The 24669-nt window shown below is 39.4% G+C and overlaps 1 protein-coding gene across 3 annotated transcripts in view; it reads left to right on the forward strand.

Annotated features, from left to right (window-relative positions):
• The window catches only part of LOC121637452 (contactin-4-like), a 229672-nt gene that overhangs the window by 183655 nt on the left and 21348 nt on the right, over window positions 1-24669 (forward strand). For all 3 annotated transcript variants that reach the window (XM_041981642.1, XM_041981641.1, XM_041981644.1), the window contains exons 12-13: window positions 7767-7894; window positions 20450-20625. In XM_041981642.1, the coding sequence (XP_041837576.1) occupies window positions 7767-7894; window positions 20450-20625 (304 nt within the window). The remainder of the gene's footprint in view (window positions 1-7766; window positions 7895-20449; window positions 20626-24669) is intronic.

Here is a 24669-nt window from a genome sequence, read left to right on the forward strand (position 1 = left end):
AATCTGAATATGCCTGTTTGAATAATTGCTTAAAAAAACTGAATCCAAATGACCATATTTGATATTGAATCTTTGTTTTTTTTTAATGTGTATTGTGGTAAAGTTGAAACTTTGTATTTGAAAAATTCAGATCTGAAATTCATATTCAGATCTGAAATTCAAATTCAGATCTGAAATTCAAACTTTTGTGCCACACATCCGGGAGTTGACGTGAGGCAAAACTAGTCGATCGCAGATGGAGTAACGGCAGTTTTGTGCAGTTGTTCTCAACGGCTACAAGCAGAGGGAGGGCGAGGGGAGAGAGAGAGAGAACATTCTGTTGTCCCGCAACGTCCCAACCAGCCGTGGTCAGGGTCCACAAACGTTAAATCTCCGTCCTTCAAACACCACTGTGGACATGCCAGTATCTTTATGAAATGTTACGATCAACGGATACGTGACCTTACTTGCTTGCTGAGACAGAAAGACAGTCGACGACCTATTTAAAATTATATGCAACATTTGAGGAAACGGTAACTACCGCTACAAAAACAGTAACGGCCGTTGTAACGAAAGTGGCTGGCCTGGATCTTAGCGTTTCTCCATTTCTCTCTCTTTCTCTCTCTCCCCGCCGCCACCCTCCCCTCACCCTCCCTCTGCTTGTAGCTGTTGAGAACAACTGCACAAAACTGACGTTACTCCATCTGCGATCGACTTGTTTTGCCTCACGTCAGGTCCCGGATGTGTGGCACAAAAGTTTGAATTTCAGATCTGAATTTGAATTTCAGATCTGAATTTGTATTTCAGATCTGAATTTTTCAAATACAAAAGTTTCAACTTTACCACAATACACATTAAAAAAAACAAAGATTCAATATCAAATATGGTAATTTGGATTCAGTTTTTTTAAGCAATTATTCAAACAGGTATATTCAGATTCAAATTGAATGATTCAAATTTAAACATAAAGAATTCAGATTCGCTCCCCAGTGGCACAAAGCTTATCCCATACTTCTTGCAGTACATCGTCATTATCTGTAGTAGGTGCAACGCATCTGCTACCTTTCAGAAACTAGTGAAGTAGTAGCTGGTCGTCCGAATTGGCTCCAGCACCAGCTCTGAATTATCATTGGAACTTCTTTGGGTTTTTTTTAAAAAAAAAGAGGGATTTAGTCATGTTGACTTACAGGTACTTTATTTGGGAAGAGCTTTGCATTTCAAATCAAGTTAAAGCAAATCATTTCCTGTCCTTGTGGTAATGCTCTTTTCTAAATGACCATTTGTATGTTTTGTATTTGTATGTTGAGTCTTGGATGACAACAGCAGTATTAATCTACAGTTTGTAAGAAAACTATGAAAAATAAATAAGCTGCTGTTCACTATGCTATTATCTATTGTTCTTTCACTGTCAGCTAATAGCTTTAATGACAGAAAAGCTAACAAAAAGACCATATTGTAGTGTACTGGAAGGTGTGTTCTATTTGTATTGTGACATTTAGCAGACATACAAGACGTTTGTACTGCAGTTGCATCGTGCTCTGCAGGTTTTGGTGTCCGGGCTCAACGTTGCACAGCTGGGCTTGATTTATGCTGCTGACAAGGCTGTTTCTCCACCTCACTGTACACTGTGGGGAACCTAAGAAGAACAGCCTTTCAATTTATCTCATACAGCCCCTTCCCCCCTGCTGTACCTCAGGGTTTTTAAAGAAGTCAAGAGCGTAGATCAACACCTGAAGTTTGGCCCCAGCCTTCATCCCTGGCTCAAAGGATGTGGTGACCTCGTCTCTTTTCTCCCATCACTCGCCACATTACAGCCTCTTGCCTCCGGCAGTGTTACCAACACTGACGTTTGATACAATTATGATTAGAAACATCACCTGCAGGTAGGTCGACGCAACTGGTGTGAGTTAGAAATACCAACACAGACACACTTGACTTAATCTGTGAGCTTACCATGGTCGAATAACACAATATCAAACACATTCCCTGAAGTGCTGTTTTCACTCATTTTTTCCATCGAGCTTACTGGAAGTGAATGCCTGCTAAAACGGTGAGTTGAGTGAGCTATGTTTGCACTAAGGCAATAATCTTACAGAAGGCCTTAGCTGAGACTAATTATTTGGCGAAATCACCATAGCCGGCAACAATCTCTCTTCCTGCGGTCTCATGGCTGAGTAATTTCACTGATAGAATCTCAAACCCTGTTTCGACAAGCCAGATTTATTTACTCTGTTAATGAAGTAGAGAGGCATACAGGCCTCTATTCTGCAGTCAGGCTATCAGTAAACTTTCAGGGATTTTCAGAATCAATAAATATTCAGGAACAGTACATTTGGAGGTCTCAAATCAGAACTTGATCTGTGATTATTCATACCATTTGCACATTGAATTTTTATGAGTGCTCTTCTGTTCTTGGGCAGCATTAGTGAGTTAGTACGTTTATGTAGAGAGCAAGCTAATATGATTTCTCTATCTGCTGCAGGAGAAACTTGCTCTGCATTACAGACCCAGACTTTTGTTCAAAGCAGCTGCACACAGGTCACAATTTTCTTCCCTTTTTTTTAATTCATTATTTGGATTGACACAATTTCCTCTTGCTATGTAAAATTTATTAAACAGATAAAAGAATAAATATGGCTGAATTAAACATAAAAAAAGGCTTTAAAGTGCCTTTTTGATTGTATGGAAACTTACAAAAAGGCAGTGGCTGGGTTTGTTAGGAGTGTGTCAAGGAGAATGAAAGGAAATAAAAAAACAGGGCCTTCCTATGGACCAGACCACAATTTCCACTTCACAGTGATGGGTGATATCTGCTATGCGACTGATGTTATTTGTCTCTTTCATCTTGTCGCAGTGCAGGTAGGATCAACACTGTGCAGCCCCTCTTCCTCTAAAGGCTTGATCGCACCCAAAATGCCACACCTGTTTATTTAAGATTTGCATGAATGCATTTTGACATCTGGCAGCATTGGAAATGATCACCTCTTTAAGGAGAATTATCGCTTTGTCCATTAAAGCAGTGTGATGCAGGGATGAAAGGGGTGGCACTTGTGTTTATCTCACCTGTGAATTATTGATACCTGCCCCTCCGCCGGCTTCTCCTGGGATGGGGGAGGCAAATGTCTCCTCGCATAATGGCCACATCATACAAACAAGTTGTCTTGGCTGTGGCAGAGAAAAAGGAAAGCAGAGGCAAAAAAGAAAACCTGTGATGTGTTAATAGTACTTCTCAATCTCTTAGGCAGTACTGCTGTGCTTCGGTTGACTTCTACTGTGTTTGACCTCCTCTGTTCGCCCATTAGCTCCACGCTGAAATGATGAACACTTGTGCAGACAGCCAGTCTGCTCCTTTATTCTTGAATGTCAACGAAAGGAAGGCTTGCCGCGAGCTTTCATGTAAAGCAACAGAAAAGGTACACAATGCCATGAATGGCCAAGGACAGCGTTGGCCCCACCGGAGGGCTGCAAAGGATTTAAGTCTTTGTGCTTGCATGCGGCACTATTTGTGTTCTTTCTGAGGAGCTTCCTCTTACAACATCTACAAGTCACATGATAGCTGTTTTGTCTCTGAGGATAAGGTGATTGTCCATACACAGAACCCAGTGCACGAATGCAGGTATTCACTTATGTTGAGGTTTGGCTATGAGGCTTGTACTGACTTGAATTTGGCTAGAGGTAGTCAAAATTATTTATCCCCTTTATTACTTAATTTAAAGTACAAGTAATGCATATTAGCTGAAACTAGTCTAGAACTATTTTACCTTACCTACCTATAGTGATGCAATTAAAGTATATCTTGTGTCTAAATTGTGTTCATTCTGTTCACGATCATGGTCAATTGTGGGACAGTGGTGCTATTTATTGGACCATGTACTTCCAATTAATCAGGTTTGATGTTATTAACTGTGAAGCATCCTACGCAGCAAATGCGCCCTCTTTCAACTGATGGTCATTTTTGGCTGCTCTGCATTCAGCACTTTTCTCTCATCCAGATATAAACCAAGAAGCCTCCACTCAGCAGCACCATGTGGTTTTAGAAGCAGATTCACTTACACTAACTGTCTCTGCACTTCCTTATCACATCTACTGCTTGAAAAAGAACCCAGTGAAGCTGGAGGAAAATATACCACCATGTCACAGTGTATCAACAGCATTTCACAAGTACATCCAGTCAGGGTCAGGTTGGAACTAAAACCTTGTTATGGACCTTTTTTTTTTTACCCACGCTGGCCTATTCCAATCATTCTACTGATATTCTATCGTAAACACCAGCGCTTAAAACCAGCGGACAGATCCTTGGTGGAGAATGCTAAGCTGATGCATGCATTGATTTATTTGGATGCTATATTGCATCATCATTTTTCTTTAATGGGATTTTTGTTATTTACAGATCCCAATTTCTGATGTTTCTATTCTCAAAGTTAAGATCAACCCCTGAAATCAGTCCATTTTTAATCCTTACGGCCAGATTTTAAATATGTCAATAAGACGCTAAAATTAGATTAGTTAAGACATCTCTACAACATTGTGATTCATAAATTCAACTATATTTGAGCACATGAAATAAACACATTGCTGAATGTATTTAGAAGTATTATAAATAACTATTTTAATAAATTAAAAAATGGGATATCAGATTTCAGCAAAAAAAACAAGCTCTTTGAAGTCGAACTACATAATGCTCCAACCTTAAAACTCAGTGCTTCTGATTCATTCTGACGGTACAGTGTCATTCATTGTGCACATTCCTGGAGCAGTTGATACCCAGCAGCATCCACAGGCTGAGAAACTGAACTTCACAATGTTTTTTTTTCCATCCTGGATCATTCCTTAACAGCAGCTTTTTACTTTATGGCACCGTGTCACATCCTAGCAACTGGATACCAACACACTGAACTTTCTGGAGTCCAACTTAATATCCATTCACAAAACTATTTCACTTTATTGGTAACTTTTGTGAATGGATAATAAGCTAGACCCCAGGAAGAATAGCAGTAATGATGAGCTGCAAATACAAATAAATTAAATAAACTAAACTGGTTGTTTTGAACACAAGTTATGGCTGATTCAGCAAAGACATAAAAAGAGACAAGATTGGATGAAGCGAGGAAAAGAAAGAGAGAAAGGGACAGAGCAAGAAATAAGACAAGAGTCAATATCACACTGACTTTTACTGACCAGAGAGATCACAGAGTACAGGTAGGATGCAAGATGCTGAGTTAGCCGTCATTAAGGGGCACCTCAGTAAGAAATGTAGTAGTGGGGCTTTAGCAGCTGTTGTATTTAGTGGTCCATCTTCTGTTGGTGCTGTTGTTAAAACAATAAAGTTTGTCCAGAACAGCTGTCGTTTGTGCTCTTTGTGCTTCTTAGTTTTTTATCACTTTAGGTGCTTATTCTGTTGTCATCAGCCCCTCAAGCTGACTTTCCATGCATGAATAGTAGTAGTATAATCATTCATTCATTCATTCTTTCTTTCTTTCTTTCTTTCTTTCTTTTTCTATACCTTAACCTGGAGCCTATCCCAGCGATTAACAAGTGAGAGGCAGGCGAGAGGTAGCATAATAATGTAGATGAATATGTCTCTTGAAACAGAGACCCGTCAAAGTCTTACACTGCCTCATTCTTCACACCTTGTGTAGGCATCATCCAATGGAGATAAAACCATGACTGCTGAGAAGCTGGTATGTCTATATTATTGCCAAAGCCAGTAACTCGACTGCCCAGTGATAAGTTATGCTTGCTATCAGCAATGAGAACACAAACTTATATATTTAACCCAGCAATCCAAAGCAGATTCAATACTGTCCAGAAAAAAATATATTTGCTTCTTTATGCACTTTGTGGTGAAATTTTTAATTTTTATGGAATAAATATAACCCGGTAATGTAAAATTATGCAAACTTTTTCTAATCTGATGCTTTTATGGGGTTTTTCAGTTGAGGTTTTCACGAATTATCAGCTTTCACACCCCAAACATGATCCTAAGTTCTTCTTTCACTGCTATGTGCTGACATAAGCTGGGTTGTTAGTCTCATTCAAGTTATTGCCAGCTTCTAAGCAAAGACATGCTAACATGCAGCCAAAGCAATAGCAGATGCTGGTTGCTGGTGAAACACGAGTAGTCACTTTTTTACTTGCCACCAGCACTCTACAGTTGCCAGTGTCTGCTTATTGACAGATCAGTTGATGGCATCGTCAGGGATACAGCCTCCAGTGGCTTATCAGTAGGTTTAATTTAGCCTCTTTGACTGTCATCCCACCCCCTGACCCTTAGAGGAATAAGCAGGTATAGGTGCTACACTGGGTAAGTAGTGTTTGGACTGCCAGTAATTCTTCAATCCATCCATCCATCTATTACTGGTTTCAGTAAACCAGTAATAAGATTACTGATTAGAAATGACAGATGGAGTCTGTATCGGTCAGGTAGCCAGTGGAGGGACTTCAGTGATTGTGATATGTTTAAGTTTCTGTGCTGTGTAAGAACAGCAAGTAGTTCCATTGATTGTTTAGATAATCCTACAAATAAACCGTTACAACGTCTAACCTGCATGGACCAATTTGGGATAAAGTTTGGGATAAAAATTGATGAGTTGAAGAATGGATGTTAGAAAGACTGAATGGATAGATGAGAGGGGAGTTAGAAAGGATGGATGGAAATGTGAGGATGGATGGATGGATGGATAAAGCTGGTATAAGAAGACAGATGATTAGCCACCAGATGAGTATTTGAGGTTCGACTGCTCCAGAATCTGTTAAATTGAATTAATCTGTTTTTTTTGTCTGACTCCAACTATGGCTCTGAATTTTGAGTTGAAACAACATCTGCAAAAATCTTCATCTGTCAAAATGCTCTTTGTCATCAAATCCTTTGAATGTTTCTCTGTGGCACTGTTATATCTTCAGTATTTCATTACAGCCATAACAGCTTCTTATAATTGGTGCTTCCAAGTGAAAAGCAGCGTCAGCTCTAAATCGTACTGTAACATTTCATTTTTTGTCTGATTTCAAAACAGGAAACTACTTTTTAGTTAACTTTGAAAGGGGAAAAATCAATATTTTCATCAAAGCTTGTTCGTGTAGCTGGTTGAAGTTACATCGGAACATTTGTAAATCATCATGCAGTCTGTAACCATGGGCTACCCCTGTGAAATAAATGATTGCTGCAGCTTTAAGTGTTTGTGTGGAATAAGATTCAGTTGCCTTGAATCTCTAAAACCCTTGCTGGCGTCTAACAGTGCATGACCCCGCACGCGTTGGCTCCCTCAACTGTGTTCGTAAGTGAACAGAGCAATTTACCAGCCACACATCATTTTCCCTCCGCAGGCTGACGGCGTTTTATATTTACAGCTTGCAGAATCAGCAGAGCATTTCAGATAATTAAAATTCAGTGTGCTTTGATGAGGTGGTCCACCCTTGATTTCCCACAGTACCTTGCTTTCAAGGGCGCAATTTCCATTTTTGCATGTTATTTAGAAAATGTCAACTTTTGTTGAGGCCTTTCGACCTTTTTGAAGCACTTGTGGCCATTGCATAAAGGGCAGGAAGCCGCTTTTGTCCCACATATCTCGAAGCCATGTGCTGACTTAATCAGCCTAAAAAAAACATTTCTATTTCTCATCATTGTCATTTGAATAAAGACAAAACTTGATAAGAGAAAGTAGGAAATGTTTTTGATGTGTATAATCTGTTCTTTGCTACAACATCCTCCTCTTATTACATCCACAGCAGCGTTTGTTACTTAGAAAACAACTTCATATAACAGAAAATTTTCCTTTTTTTAACTACAGGATCTCCTTCCTGGATAATGGCAACCTTCGGATATGGAATGCAACAAAATCTGATGCGGGCCTCTACACCTGTGTAGCAAGAAACCAGTTCGGAGTGGCAAGCAGCACAGGAAGCATCACAGTTAAAGGTATTTCCTGCTCTGTTTTATTTTTGATCACTGTCTCTTTTGCAGCTCTTTCAGCAGGCAACCTGGTCACTAAAGCATGGGACATCTGTCTTAAATGCATGTTTCTCTACTCAAGCAGCAAGCAAACCTACGTGATGGTTCATTCTGGCTTTAGGAACAAAAGAAAAAGAAACCAGAAGTGTCTGAAATCATGAATAAAAGAAGACCAAAACGGAGAAGGACACCCATCTCTGAAAGATCCAGCCTTTGTCGCTGCCCTCTGATAAGACAAAAAGAGCTCGGCTTTTTCTCCGTCTTGTCATTACCGGAGAGACAGAGACACATGGGTTGCTGTTGTCTGTTTGCAGAGATGCTCCCTGCCTCGGCGCCTCCGGTACTGTCAGAGGATATGCGGTGTGAAAAAGTCCCTGTGTTGTTAGATCGTCTGGGATGAGGGTTGCATTTCTGCTCCGGTGCTGTGACTTATTATACGTCATTAAAAATGAATGTGAGCTGGGTATAAAGTGCCATGCATTTGGCAGCTTTATTCTGTACACGCTGCTGTTTTTCTGTCCTATTTCCACAGGGAATAGTGTTCTTGCCTCCTCGGGTTCCTGGGGGATTTGCTGACATATTCAATGAACTATACCCTCACTGCGACCCTCTTTTCACCGAGGTTGCACGGTTCACTTGTGTTATTGTTATTTGTTCTCCACTGACCTTCTTTGTTCGCTGACTTGTGTAGACATATAGAATTATTGATCTTCAGCATATTGGTCTTTGGGAGAGTAGTCCAAGTCTCATGTTTCAAAAGGTTTTGTATAGTTTCACATGTTTTCCATTAAATTTTCTTTTTTTTCAAATTTTTCTGTTTTACTATAGTGAGACTGAGATTTTAAAGCAAATTCTATGTGCAAGATCCTGCTCTGCAATTCCACTTTTTCTTTTTCTCACCACAACCTAGAGAATACAGCTGGGTGTAAGCATAACCCCAAAGATATAGAATCATCACTCTTGGAGGATATATATTCTGATTTGAAGAGAAAATAAAGGAAAGAAAAGTCACAGATAGAGAACAAACCTAATTTATTTAAAAGCTCAAAGGTAGCATTTTGACTTCTGGGTTCTTAGTGTGTTTTTCCAGCCGCACTAGGGATGAGCAGTAGAAACTCCAGAGGGTGAGTGAAAACAGCATGGAAAATCATATGGGATTCATGGGATATCAGGGGGCGTGAGCAGAGTGGCAAAGCAGCATTTTCAAGGGCTGTATGTATAATGTTAGTCTCTAAAGAAAGCTGACACATGTGAGATTACTACAGAAGTGTCACTGTGTCAGAGTAAATTCACTTTTTTTATTTTATAATTAAAAAATAATAAATAAAAAAAGAGTAAATTCACCAGGAACACAGTAAAACATGTAAATGGTTATCTCCTCCTAAAAGAAAACGACATCATTTCTAGTATAAACCAGTTCATGTAGGAATGAGTAAAGTAACCCTAGGAATGAGTAAAGTAATCCTAGGAATGAGTAAAGTAATCCTAGGAATGAGTAAAGTAATCCTAGGAATGAGTAAAGTAACCATAGGAACGAGTAAAGTAATCCTAGGAATGAGTAAAGTAATCCTAGGAATGAGTAAAGTAATCCTAGGAATGAGTAAAGTAGTCCTAGGAATGAGTAAAGTAATCCTAGGAATGAGTAAAGTAATCCTAGGAATGAGTAAAGTAATCCTAGGAATGAGTAAAGTAACCATAGGAACGACTAAAGTAATCCTAGGAATGAGTAAAGTAATCCTAGGAATGAGTAAAGTAATCCTAGGAATGAGTAAAGTAATACCTGGTGAGGAACTGTGCTACAGTAGAAGGTAAAAAGTGAACCTGAGCAGGTTTCCAGGTGTTTAATAGAGGTGTTACACAGGTAAATATCTCAGGAAGCCATCGGCCGATGATGATGATGATGATGATGATGATGATGATGGACACCTCTATCAATGGTCAGAGTCACGCACAGTGGACAGTGTGCTTCTCATGTTTTTTGTTTGGGGTTTGAAATGTATTTCATGTGGATGTCAATGCTTAGCAGTATGTTTTAGCTGAGTTCCTGTCATTTTGGCCTGTTACATGTTTGCTGCTTGCTAGCATGTGCAGAGATCTTCTGCACTGCATGTATCTTATGCTGCCTCTACAGGAGGGTCTGGTCAAAAAGAGGTTAAACTAGTGAAGATGAAGATTCTACAGGACTAAACAGTAAGTTTATTGTCTCAGCTGACGTTGTTGTTCTGCCATATTCCTCTTTGTAACTCTGGATAATTTGAAAAAAGTAGTTCCTGTTGTGCCTGATGAACGTCGTTTACCCTGTTTGACACAAAGCCAGCAACCACCCCTGTAATCAGAGAAATTATTAAGTCCAATTTAAAGCCATTTTGTTGCTTTCTCCACATTTTAGGCTGATTCTTTAGTTTCCGCCCTCTACCCGGTTTAAAAAAAAAAAAAAAAAACATTTATTGCAACCATTTTGATCAGTTTTTATATATATTAAATGGATTTTTAAGAGTTAACGTTCTAGTAGGATGTTGATTTTATATTGTATGACAGAATTCGAAGCTCATACTGACTGCATGAGACCTTTCACCTGTTACAGAATAGCATTAAAATGCTACAGAAACTCCTTCCTGTTTCCAGACTCTAAGCTTTTTATGTTTTTTGCAAGTCTGAAGTAACTGATTTTTTCATAAAGTCAAACCTTTCTTCCTCTGTGGTTTATGAGTTTTGCTCCAAGGTTCAGTGCATTTAATTGTCTTTCTCTTGCAGTCATAAAATCTTTTGAAATGCAGCATCAATACCTCAGCAGTCTACTAAAATATCTCTGTTTTTCTTCTGCTGTTATCAAGTAGTTGCTCTGAAAACTGAATTAATTGACTTTTTCCCTACAAGTAAGCATTTGATATAATATTTTAAAAGGCACTGATTAAGTTTGTGCGAGTTACAGCAAGAAGAATACTCTGCTTTGTTTCTCAACATTAATTCCCTTTTTAACAGAAAACACATCACATAATGGAATTTTAAATAAGTCTTGACCAGCTCTGTCTTCTGTAAATCACAATTAAGGCATGTTTCCTTTTTCTGTTGAATTAAAAGACAGATTTAATTTATTATGAATGAATGGAAGTCAGCAGCATGTTGGGAGATGGAGGGCGATCTCAGAGTGCACCTTGCTATTAATGTGTGCTGATGCCTGATTCAGCCTCCCACTGATGACGGCTCCCTCTTATAAAACTCATCAGCCGTGTTTACGAAAACGAAGTGAAGAAGTTAATGACGTAAAACATCGACAACATTCAGAGTTGTATTTTTGTTCGTCTATTTGTTGATTGCTGGGAAAATTTCAACTCGACTTTAAGGCTTGATGAAAAGCACAGTGCTGATTCACTCGGCTGGTTACACTCTCTACACTCTCCACTTTCCCATTTATCACACACTGGGAAATGAATAAGGTAGAGGAACCCTCCCCAGCCAATCAGTTTGAGTTTGGGGGGGTAGACGGGTGGAATCTACTGCTCTCGCTGCGGGTAGTTTGATAGCCTATATGTGATTTTCTAATCAAGCTGCAAGGAAACACATCCATGTACGTCCTCCCAGCAGCGGCAGATAGGACTTATTATTCTCGTGATATATGGGTTTTATTTGACACCCTCATCCACTCGCTTCCTCTCTGTCAGCGTACGCTAAAGCTGCTTTCTGCTGTTGACGTACAAATGTTCCTGTATATGATCTCTTGCCTTTCTTGTCACTATTGATATTGTTTGCAAATTGCGAAAGGGCTAATTTCTATGCACCGCTTCGTTGGGGGAGGGGTTGGAGACCCGTTTAGTGAGAAGAAAATTTGCAGTGCAGGATCAGCTCTTATGGGAGATGACAGTAGTTTATTCAAACTGACTTTGCTGATATGAATGCTGAGAAATACCTGTCAGATAGCATTCTGTGTCTCCTGTTGTGAACAAGCCACCTAGCAAACAGTGGCAGATGAGCCCTGTTAATGTCCCCATTATTCCAACACTGGGGGGATATTAGCAGATTAATTGCTCTTGATTATAGATGTGCTCCCTGAATTTTGATTACACTGGAGATGAGCAGTTGCAATTAGGTTGCTGCCGATCATCACAGATGGTCAGTGAACTTAGAAGTTGTGAGATTGTGCACCGTTTGCTTGTGTTTGCCTCTCTAAACGCTGGAGGTAATTCATCTTCCCAGCACTGTGAGACATCGTCTCAGACATTCACTTGTGAGGTATTCTGAAAACAGAAAAAGAATATTTAGTCATAATGGTGCACCATACATCTTTTTCATCATTTCCTTGCTCTATTTAAGGTATTTGGCACTTTATAGCCAGTGATATAACTTTATATTTATAGCTCCCCACATGATTCTCTGACTTTTCCTCTAGCACCTCTATGAGGCCTACATACATGGCTTTAAGTATGGGCTGCAAAGAAATTATGCATAGACATTTCAGTTCCCCTCAGGATGAACTGTAATCGCTGCAATGACCCTTCAACTTTTCATGCAGAGTTATGGTCAGGTCAAATTTTTCATTTGCAGCCAGTTTATGACCAATTACCTTCAAACAGAGCTGTACTCGCCATAAGGCATACTTGAACAAAATCCCCGAGGGCTGCAGACGGTCGGTCAATGGATCGTCAAAAAAATCTATTAAGTTTATTCCAGTCTTTTGCTTCTTTTTACCAACGCTCTCTGTGTGCTTGTCATTTAGTATGTGCATGACAGTGCTTTGCATGAGTGCTCCAGTGGCCTTTCACAACATGCTCAAAGGTCCCACTCTATGCTAGTTGCCTATGAACCGCCTGAGGTTCAGGTTAACAGTCAAGAGAAAACCAAGATAAAAACAATAGCCCTGTTTGCACTGTTTTAGGGGCTTTACCTATAAAATTCAGTCTGTATTGCATGTTTGAGCCAAATTTTGCTTGATTTTCCAGCTTTTTCTAAACCTTCACATTCACATGTCTAAAAATTAGATATTGTACAATTTCACACAGTCTGAAGTCATTCTAAACTTTATTTATAGTACATAGAACTCAATTTTTATACTGTAGGCAATCAAATTTGCTCAAAAGCGGAAATATTGGCAATGGTGTGCAAAAATTCTCCTTATTCTGTGACATGCCAAAAATGATGGCAGTCAGTGCAGACTTTTTAAAAATTCTAACCAAATAAATGACTTCAAAAACTTGGTTGTAGGTGTCTGGGTCGGTATTTCAGAGTGGTGTTTTTTTCCTCCTTAAAAGAAATTGATGACTCTTCCTGCACTTGGGGTCACAGCCAATAAAATGCTTTCTTAGACCTTTAGAACCCCCCACCGTGGCTAGAAATTCAAACAAAAATGGCCTTAATAGCTGATAGAGAATGGTGGTTGGGATCCACTAACACCTTGTCTTCACAACAGTGTGCGTTAATATCTGATCAACTGGAAGTCCATGCATACTCCTCTGAATCGCCAATAAGTGTTTCCAACTCCATTATCTGTGCGCTTAGTTCTCTGAATTTGAACCACCAGTTAAATTTTCACTAAAAGCAGTGGGCTGCCATATTCCAGCACTAGGGGAGCAAATGGAAGCTTAAGGACCTTGCTGTGTTGGCACACTAGGATTTGAGCCCAGGTCCTCCAGACCCAAGCCCACCTCCCCAACATGGGTGCGACATGATCATTCAGACTGAGGTAACTTGATTTAGTGTTACACATGAAAGTGGCCTGGGTCAGATTAGAAAAAATTGGATTTGTGCTGTTCAGATTTTAATAAAACGTGTAATAGCTTGCACCATTTAAACTTTGTTGCTTTTTAAATGTTAAACCTGTCAGTGATATCTTCTCCAGTTTGGGGGTGCTAACCCCTCATGTAGCTTGTGGGTGTAGTCCTTTATAGCAGTGGTTCTCAAACTTTTTGAGTTATGACCCACAACATACCATAAGCTAGTGTTTGCGACCCCCACCCCCACGCAACGACTTAGTGATTAATTGTGTGATTGATCAAATGGTTCATCTTGCAGCCATCCTCTAAATGTAAGGCTGGAAATCTGTCTTCATAAATAAGGTGGATAAATTGGTTTTTGGTGGTTCACTGGTGTGACAAAGCACCTGCATGCTCAACAACAGCAACAGCAAAATTCTGGTAAAATCCCACATTTATTTAATAAATGTAGGCTATACATATTTTTTACAATTATCCAGCAACCCTGAAATTATAATACGACCCCCATGGGGGTCCCGATCCCCAGTTTGAGAACCACTGCTTTATAGGAGAGGTATCAACAGAAGACAGTTGAAGGACTTGTTGCAAACAAAACTTTCTGAAAAGCAGCTTCTCTGTTTTTACAGGAGACACCCAAGTAGCTTCAAGTAGCGTTCTGAAGCTGTGTCATAAAATCTTTAATCACATTAAATTGTCAGCCTGAGCCACAGCCTCTGCTATGAGCATGTTAGCATGCAGCTGTTAGGATTTAGTTCACTGCAGCCCAACAAAGGCTCCAGCAAGGTTTCAGACGCTTTGTTTCATAGAAAAGATTTTCAAGGGTCACACAGCTTAGTCAGAGAGATTGGCGTTTGCTCCCTTTTGGCTTTTGGAAATGTAAGACAGAAGATCATTTGATTAGTTTACACATGGCTCTCTTTCACAGAGGAGAAATTGGACCTAAATGTCAAACCATTCAATACTCAATTCTAGCTGTTGCTTTCCAAGTGAGCTCTGTCATCCATGTTGAATAGCAGCAACGATGTGAAATTAATGCAATTCCTGACAGCCACATAGAAAAATAATGAGCAGCCATCTGTCAGTAGTCACCGGCAGGTTGTTACAGATGTGCCACTGCACAGCTTGTAAATACACTTCAGAGAGCATCCAGTATCTGTTAAGCTATAAGGTAGATCATGTTTTCTTTGTTATCCAAATATAGCCTTCAGAGACCTTACATTTATTCTGACAAAATATGAGCTTGTAAAAAAATAAAAAGGTGTTTGTGGTATGCTGATGAAAATAATTCCTCGTGGTTTGTTGATTAGAGGAGGAGGTCTAATCAGAGGTAGAAAGGTTTTTGCTCAGAAATGGCTGGAGTGATAACTGGGAGCATTCAGGGCTTTGCTAAATGTCGCTGTGATGCAGCTTGAGAAGCAGGAAGGAACTTCAGCTCGATTTGTGCTGTCAGAGTATGTTGATCCTTTTAAGAAAAAGCTTTTAAGCTATAAGTAAAAGACATTTTCTTTTACAGGTTATTTGTCTTGAACTTAGAGGCATCAGTCTGAGTCTGGGATCCATTCTCTACTGTGACAAATTTCTTTTAAAAGTCCTTCTCATGATGACCCCTGCCTCTTCCACAAACCCCCCTTTTCGCTTTATACAACCTCACGTGACATTTCCCTGTGGGAAAAAAAAGAAAATATGTGGAGACTGTAGATGCAGACTGGAAGAATACATGCTTGTACATTCCAGCTGCAGACCATTAAAGCAGGAGAGGATAATTCATAATGTTTGTGGGAAGACTGGTGAAACTGGCCACATGAGATATGTCAGAACATCTTAGGGAGGAGCTGGGAGTCATTTGGTAACTGTCAGCTAGTGCTGTTCTCTCCCTCAATCATAATTTATTGTTTCGCTGCTTCTCTGAGCGTCCCCACTGCGAACTAGCGTTGGTAAATCATTTGTTGAGCTACATCAAGTGTCTGCTGTTCTACACCTCCCTCAGTTCCTTCACCTCAGGATATTATTGAGCCATTTCTTATTCATGTGAGCATCAACGGATGTTAAAGGATTTTCAACCGAAGACTGCAGCAGAAATTAAGCTGATTTATTTTCATATTTTACATTAAAATGCTGCAGAAAAGAATCAGTCAGCTGTTTGTTTAAAGATCTGCAAACTCTGTCAAGGCCATGAGGTTATTTTCTTATTTCTAAGCAGAGAGGACACAACATGGTTTAAGTTTCTGCAACTATCCACAAGGGATGTTTTCTGGACATATTTGGCTGAGAATCTCTAAAGAAACAAACATATAAATATATATATATATAAATATATATATATATATATATATATATATATATATATATATATATATATATATATATAATTTAAATTGATCTTGTTGAAGATATATTTCCTTTTTTTTGCCTCTAAAATTAAATTTCTTTAAAAATGCAAATTAAAAAAATAAATACTTTCTTAATCCTGAATGGAAATTATAAAATGAAAATAACTATGATGAATCATAATACATGAATTATACGTACTCACTGGCCGTTTTATCAGGTCCACCTGCTGCTTGTTAACGTTAGTTAATCAGCCAATCACAAGCCATCAACTGAACTTATCTTGTCATATGACCACAGTGGAGCATCTTCTGATGCTACTTCCAGCAGGATAATGCACCATGTCACAAAGCTCAGATCATCTCCACCTGCTTTCTAGAACATGATGATGAGTTCACTGGACTCCAACGGCCTCCACAGCCACCAGATCTCAGACCAGTAGAGCAGCTTTGGGATGTGGTGGAACGGGAGATTCTCATCATGGATGCAAACCTGCAGCAACTGTGTGATGCTGTCATGTTAATATGGAGAAAACCTCTGAGGAAGGTTTCCACCACCTTGTTCAATTTCTGACACCAAGAATAAAGGCAGATAAATACCAGAAGGTGGACGTGACAAAGTGGCTGTTGAGTACATTTTTTCATTATTTCTCCTGATAGATCCTGATTCTTGTATGTGCGTGCTGTCTGGTGTGTCTCTGCCTCCAGGGATTCTCTCTGACGATGACGGTGGGAATATACTTCCTTATTACCCTCCTCTGTCATCATTTGTGACAGATTAAATGAATAATCGAGTTTGGTTACTGCACACTGGACTCCTCAACATAATTTGAAAGATGTCCATATTGTATAATGCCTTGTTACTCACCGGTAGCAGACTCACTTAGCAGGGTCAGTACAAAGGTGGCTCAGACTCACGTCTCTATGTTTCATGTTATCTTAGGATGCAGAGAAACTGTTTGAGAAACAACTATTGGCATCTGCTTCCTCCACCTATTCGATAATGTAAATGAAAGGAAATACCAAACTTTTAGCAAATCTGGAAATCTTTGAGACTGAATCAGCTTGAAGGTGAAGGCACACGTCACGTGTTTTTTCCACGTCTTTAAGGCTAAAAAAAGGCCCTGACATCACTTGTGTGTCCTTTAATGAATTAGCAGCAATATCAGTGAAACAGAACTTAGTTTCTTCTGGAATAGTTTTCATGTGATGAGTAAATCTGTGTGAAAACACTGTTTCAGCACTAAAACCAGTTTAATAGTTTTAGTTTCCGTCAAAAACAACTTCAGTCAGCTGTTTTATGCACTCATTCAAGATTTTTTTACATGCAGTTTCTGCAGTTCTACAAAAGTGTGTGTGACAGTGTGTAACAGAAGAGCTTCATCCTCGTAACTGAATTTTTTAAAATCTGGTTATTTTGATTTTGTAAATGTGCATATCTACTGTTTACAGCCTCTGTGGACTGAAAGCTTCACATACTTCCTGTGATCTTTGGGACATTTCTCAATTCAAATGCTTTTGTTTTAATAACAAACAGAAAAACTGACATTAATAATAATTTCTATCTTTCTTCACACTCAGAGCTTAATGCAGTTTTATTTTTCATCTATATGAACAAATCAAATGAAGGTTTTGATGCCTGAGAGACTTTCAAAATTAGTTCTTCAAGGTTTCACATTTAATCTGACAAATGTGTGATGCCAGATAGGGAATCAAAGATCTATGAGGAGTGTTAGAAGTTTTTGCTGAACAGATTTTGTTCAAATTGGATTTGCACAAAAACAGAAAACATAAAAAAATTGTCTGTTGTGTGAAGAAGAACTTTCTCATTTTGTGCAACAGCAGGAAAAAATAATTATCGGTAGAGCACATTTAAAGCGCTGCGAAACAAACAGCTGACTGATTATTAAATGACACACTTTGCATTGACATTCGCTCTCTCTAGACACATTCTTATTAAAGGAGTCATGCGTGTCAGACTCCTACCGTTTCATCCTTGGCTGTGATGATGTGCTCACTCACCTTCAAGCTGATTCAAAGTGAAAGAAATATTTCTTGATGAACACAAACAAAATGTTTTGGAGTGTAAAAAAGACAAACTGTTGCATCCAGACTGGCCAAACATGCGGCTCTATGTAAATCACCAGTTCAGGCGACAGATCTGTGGGAGACTTCAGCGATGTTAAAAACCAGGAACTCGCTGTCTAAAAAACATGGAAAACACATCCCTGAACAGAGGTAGCCTTTAAGTATTTATTTAAAGGGCTAAAGGGAAACCAGCAAGGATTGAAAAGCAACAATATTTGACACGCTGTAAAAATTCCTGTAGGATGTAATAGTGTGATTAATGTGTAGCCATGTCTATATAATTCTACTAATATTAACATGCTCCACATGGTTTCATTTGACTGTTGTTCAAATTACTTAATTGAGGTTAAGGTGATGAAAACACACTGTTTACACAAGTCTTACTAGTAGACTTAATGAGGTTTATATAATATAGCTGCTGCGTATGTAAACAGCCGTTTTCTTCTGAAAGCACACACAGACATTTATTCTCTAGTTTCCATTTTTACTCTTAAAATAAATAAATATCAACATATGAACTTGTTTAATTGGAGGGAAATTCTGTAAAATAAAAAAGTTAAATTTGTTAGATTTTTTTTATTCATGCATTTGTATTATTATATTCTTTGTGAACTCATCAGAGTTTCAACCTTGTGGGTTGGACCCCCTGAGATGGAGACTCATCAGACCAGCAACGTTTCTCCATCTTCTATTGTCCAGTGTTGGTGAGTGTGTGTGAATTGTAGCCTCAGTTTCCTGTTCTTAGCTGACAGGAGGCACCCGGTGTGTCTTCTGCTGCTGTAGCCCATCTGCTTCAAGGCTGGACGTGTTGTGTGTTCAGAGATGCTGTTCTGCAGATCTTGGTGGGAACCAGTTCTTATTGGACTTCCTGTTGTCTTTCTATCATCTCCAACCAGTCTGCCCATTCTCCTCTGACCTCTGACATCAACCAGACATCCTGGTCCAGACAACTGCTGCTCGCTGGATATTTTCTCTTCTTCAGACCATTCTCTGTAAACTCTAGAGATGGTTGTGTGTGAAAATCCCATTAAATACCAACAACCATGCCACGTTAAAAGTCACTTAAATCTCCTTACTTCCTCGATCTGATGCTCAGGTTGAACGTCAGCTAAGTCACCTTCACCACGTCTACATGACTACATGCTTCAAGTTGCTGCCATGTGATTGGCTGGTTAGATTTTTGTGTTAACTATTTGAATAAAGTTGCTGTAGCTTTGTACATGTTTGTAGTTTGTCTTCATGTATCACAAAGAACAGAATTTTTTTACAATGGATTTCTAGAAGCTTCTCTTCCAAGCTGTCTTTTATTTTCATCCTTTCTCCTCTTTTAAAGAACTGTTTCTCACCTCTTCTTTGTCTTCAGGTTATCTGTTATCTTTCTTTTCTCATGCATGATGTGTTCTCTGTTCACAGGCAGAGCCAACAAAGGTAGACATTGGGCCTTGAATACCTTCTGTGTGTTAATTTGACGCTTTTGCTGCACCACAATCATTCGCAATTGTATTTGCGCTGTGGAGGAGTGGAGGACTGGGTCTCTCAGACATCCAAGCTGATTGTTTGAAATCAGTAAATAAGTAGAAGAATCACATCATGTAGTGGTGTGTGTGTGTGTGTGTGTGTGTGTGTGTGTGTGTGTGTGTGTGTGTGTGTGTGTGTGTGTGTGTGTGTGTGTGTGAGGGAGGGAGGCAGTGAAATGACGGTTTGGAATCAGTCTGGATGAAGTCTGCACTGCCGGCACTATCTACATGAATCTGTGCCTGTCCAGGGATCGTTTGCTATGCTTTATTTAGTCCATGTGCTTCGAGTGGCAATTTCAACCAAGTAATCACAGCACCCCCAAGAGGGAGACAGGTGTTCCACACTCTGAGAACAAAGCCTGGCCCTCTCATCTCGTCTCTCTCATGTCCTTCCAGCTCCTTCTCCCGCTGCTCATATACAAGTTCAGATAGCTTGCCTTATTCCCACAGGAGGCCACTGTAATATTGTACATTGCAGGCTGCAAAAGGGAGTGGTGATGACTGGGAGAATGGCTGTTGACTGTTTTCCTGGCAGTGTGATGTGGGAATTTCAGGATGATGTAGGGGGAGTTCCAGGCTGATGCTTGAGCTGACAGTGACACATAGAGGTTTCTCAGATTTAGGAGAGACACGTCTCAGAGTCCCCACAGAGATGAGCTCAGGCCGAAACTAATTCCTGTTATTGTAGCTGTGCGCCCCAGTTTGCTGTGCACGCTGTCCCGCATATCCTTCTATTAACTGAGTCTGACACATCCATAAGGATGATGGAAGGGTTTGGCTTTTTTGCAAAGCCATTCCCCGCACTGAATTAAAATGCCTGGAGTGGGAGAAACAGAGCGGTGCGTCGGATCGTTTCTGAGTGTGAATGTGTCTGTCTTTCAGAGCCGACCGTCATCACCACCCTACCCTCCACGATGGACGTCAACGTCGGGGAGAGTGTGGTCCTGCCCTGCCAAGTGAGCCACGACCTGTCTCTGGAGCTCAAGTTCACCTGGTTCTTCAACGAGCAGCTCATCCACTTCGGGAGTCACGGTGGATTCTTTGAAAAAGTGGGAGGTGTAAGTCTGTAACCCATTTTTCATGCTTTCTGACACCCTGCAAGAGTTTCAGGTCTCTGATTTTCTTTAAACAAGCTGCCACACTGTGAAAGCAAAGTAGACAGGGTCCGCTTTTACAAACAGTTCACGTGTTTGGATGTTTTCATATTTAGAAACCCAATTACCTGATTGAAACGGTTACATTTGAAAGCTGTCTCAGTTATGCTGGTGATAAAAGTGTTCATTTATACTGGTCTCTTGACTGGATAGTTGAACCAGGGATACTCAGTAATGATTGGAGCATGTAGGAATTCTACTCTGCTAACAGGTCAAATGAAAAACCCCTGATCCCACCTTCACCTTTGCCTGTTATACTATAATGATAACTTAAGTGATCTTCAGTTGGCTTTAGCTTGTCATCTTCCTTTCACATAGGACCCAATAGAAATCATCTGGTCCCCCCCAGGTGTTACATTTATCTTAATACAACCTCAGCTAAACAACAGCAGGTAGCGTATTAAACTGTGAATTTATCTGACACAAACTAAGCCAAAATGGAGAAGCAGTGTTTGAAAAACTACAGTAAAATGCACCTTAACTGTTTTCATAGAAATTAAGATGATAAGTTGCAGATAAGTGTTGCTGATCAATTCCTCTTGATTGATTGATCAACTGTTAAGACTTATATGGTCATTTCCAAATAAATGGTCCATTATTATACACTAAGAAAAGTTATAAAAAAGAAAGAAAGCCTTCAAGACAGCTGCTAATCTTTCAAAGAATGGACGTCCCAGCGTGTTCAGCCCAGGGTCAGACCGTGCAATGCTAGGAGAAACTGCAAAAACCCAAGAGCAACATGTTAGGCTCCACAGACCTGAGTTAGCATGTTAAATGTGAGAGTTTATGAGAGTGCAATTAGAAAAAGACTGAACAAGTATGGTTGGTTTAGGAGGGTTGCAGGAGACAGACTATGCTAAGCTTCAGCTTAACAAAAAAACCTCTGGAATAATGATATTTGTCCTCAGATTTTTGGTCATAATGTACAGCAGCATGTTTGGAGAAAACTAAACACATTCTATCAGTGCAAACAGCTCATACCAGTTTCCAAGCACGGTGGTGGAAGGCTGATGAGCTGGGCTTGTTATGCAGCCACAGGACCTGGACATCTGGCAGTCACTGAGTGGACCATAAACTCCTCTGTGTACCGAAGTATTTTAGAGTCAAATGTGAGGTCAGCTGTCCAAAAGCTAAAGCTTGGCTGAAACTGGGTCATTCAACAGGACAAGGATCCCAAACACAGAAGCAGATCTACAACACAATGAGTGAAAAGGGAAATAATCAAGGTGTAGCAAGAAGCTGTGGTGGGACATCGGAAGAGCTGGGAATAAAAAGAAAAATACCTAAATGTGGATGTAATGGATATCAAATTATGAATTATACTTGTCTTTACACAAAGTGAAGCAATACCTGCAAGCTAGTTCAGGTAGACAACAGGAGCTGCTCGCGGATCAGATAAGATCTGCTCCAGCTTCAAACGTTTATGCTAAATATCAAACATACCCATCCAATCTGGGCGTCTACTTAAGCTGCACACTTCCTCCCTTACTGTTAGCTTTATGCTTGCTGCTGCTGCTGCCATGATCCCTGCACATTGCCTGCATTTGTTTTGAGCCCCTCCACCACCGTCCACCTGTAGGCTCCAGTTAAAAGAGAAAATATTGCTCCGCATTTAATGCAATATTTATTTGATTAAAAACCTTACATGTGGATCAAGTGGTGGAATTGGAGCCTAACTGTTAAACAACAGCGTTCAATAAAGCTGTTATCCACTAAATCATGAGTTGTCTGGCTAAATTGTTTTTTGTATTTTACCTAAATTTTGATAATAATGACATAGTGATGTTGTGTGCTATTGCTCATCTGCTGTAAGTTTTAGGACTTAATTAGGATTCTATTATGCTTGGGTTTGTTTTGTTCTTGTTTTTTTTTGTTTTTTTTGTTTGTTTGTTTTTTAGTTTGTATTTTTTTAGATGCCCTGATATGTAAAACCGCAGAACTAAACAATGGCGTATTTTCTTTTTTGCATGACTCTACATCACACCGATTAGCCCTAAGCCTCATTAGATACTAGCATTTGCACTTATAGGCTATGTGTTATTTCTAATGTGGCACTTAGAGGTCACAGATAAAGATTTTGTTGATCTTGTGATTTATTTATATTATATTGTTAAGTTATGCTGCAGGGCTAGTTAGACAACAAAAGTCAAAGTCAGCCTTATTGAACAGCATGTACAGGAGAAACAGAGAATTGAAATCATGGTGTGATGAAATAGCATCGCAAGCTAAAGATTCAAAAATAGAAAACTTATTGCACTTCAGTCTTTTCCTTAAGATTTACTAAAAGTATGTACATTTTTCTCCTTCCCTACATCTAATGCACATGGAATTTTTATAAATGACTTGAAGCTGTGAGAAGATTTTAATGACTATTTCGAAGAAAAAGTAATGGATGAGTGATTGATCATGCATTATAGACTCTCCGTTTGTGATTTGTCTGATTTTTACCAGTTTAATCGAATTTCTGTAGCTGTGCTCTTTCAGCCATTTGTAGGTTTTGGTCCACAAGTCAACTTGAGCCACATCATTTGCAGACTTCTAGTGACTATTTCATGTCTGCTGGACTCTGTGGTGAAGTTTCTCTCTAAATAAAAAAGATGTGCTTTCTTTTTAGCTTTCCACTAATATGCGGTGGGATTGACCGCACGCTCATCAGGATTCAAGCAATTCATTCACATATTATTAGTAATCATTAAATAAAATAATCAGTTTGGTTTTCAAGCTTATTTCTTTTCCAAAATGTCTTTAAAATGGTGTTTATGCTGAATGTGTGCAGTTACTGTGATAACTGTTTATGTCAAACAGCCCGGATGGAAACTAGATTGTTTTGTTTTTTTTGTTTTTTTTTGTAAAACTTTATAACAATTTTCCCCACCAAAGGACATATTTTTATTATTATGTACCTTTAGTAAATCTCTTTGCTAAGCCACCTTTAAGCTGGTTTTATTATTTCCCTCTGGGATAGATTACTTTTCATTTAATTTATTTCATTGTATTTTTAATCCTTAACTGTCACCAGTACATAGAAAACCTCAGGTGTTTTGTGTAGTTGACTGTTGATTTCATGCCAATAGCTAATTCTGCACTCAAATCTAACAAGGATGCTAGCTACTTTAATGTGGAGCATTTTCCACTTCACTCTTCTTTTCACTGCTGTGTGCAGACCTCCACCTTGGCTTATGCTTCCAAACACAAGCATTTCAAAGAGGCATCATCCAGAAACATGCCTGCCGTCTTGTTTGCAGCACATTTCTCAGATGAGCGACTCATTTTAATGAATGTGATTGAGGTTTGTGGCAAAACCCTCATTCTGTTAGTGCCTCAGTGCTTTTAGAAAAAAGCCCACCACATACAAGATATTGATTTACTTTCAACCCCCTCAGAGAATAAAGGTCGAGAGGTGATTCTAGAGGCTCAGTGGTCCATTCAATGGTCCTTTTAGCAGGGTCATAATAAATTCAGCTGCAGTGCAGAGGGAATGTTCGTATTAAGTATATTATTTATGACCAGAAAATTGCTGCCTCTGGTTTATTTTGAATGAAATTTACATACACACCCTGCAACTGCCTTCAGTCAGCCTGTGGATTCTTAAAAAGGTTTGCAGCTCACACCTCAGCACGATTTGCCTTCTTATAAAGAAACAGAAGAATCCTTTAAAAACTGCAGGCGTAAAGAGGAAAACGTAACAGTGCATTGGTGTTTTTCTTTTCCTGTTTTGATTCAGGTGTTTCTTGGAGTGTGATTTAAAGTCCCCTTTGCTTAATAAATTGCTGTTCATCTCCACTTAGATTGATTAAGCTTCAAGCCACTTCACAGAATTCTGGCCGCGACGGTGCCACTGATTTCAGCCAACTCCAATTTATTACAGAACCTGCTCGGCTTGACTCTGATAAAATGATAATGCAGGACTGGGGATTGCAATTACAGAAAGACTCTCTTAAAAGCACT

This window comes from Melanotaenia boesemani, chromosome 3 (genome assembly GCF_017639745.1).
Source record: "Melanotaenia boesemani isolate fMelBoe1 chromosome 3, fMelBoe1.pri, whole genome shotgun sequence".
Taxonomy (NCBI): Eukaryota; Metazoa; Chordata; class Actinopteri; order Atheriniformes; family Melanotaeniidae; genus Melanotaenia; species Melanotaenia boesemani.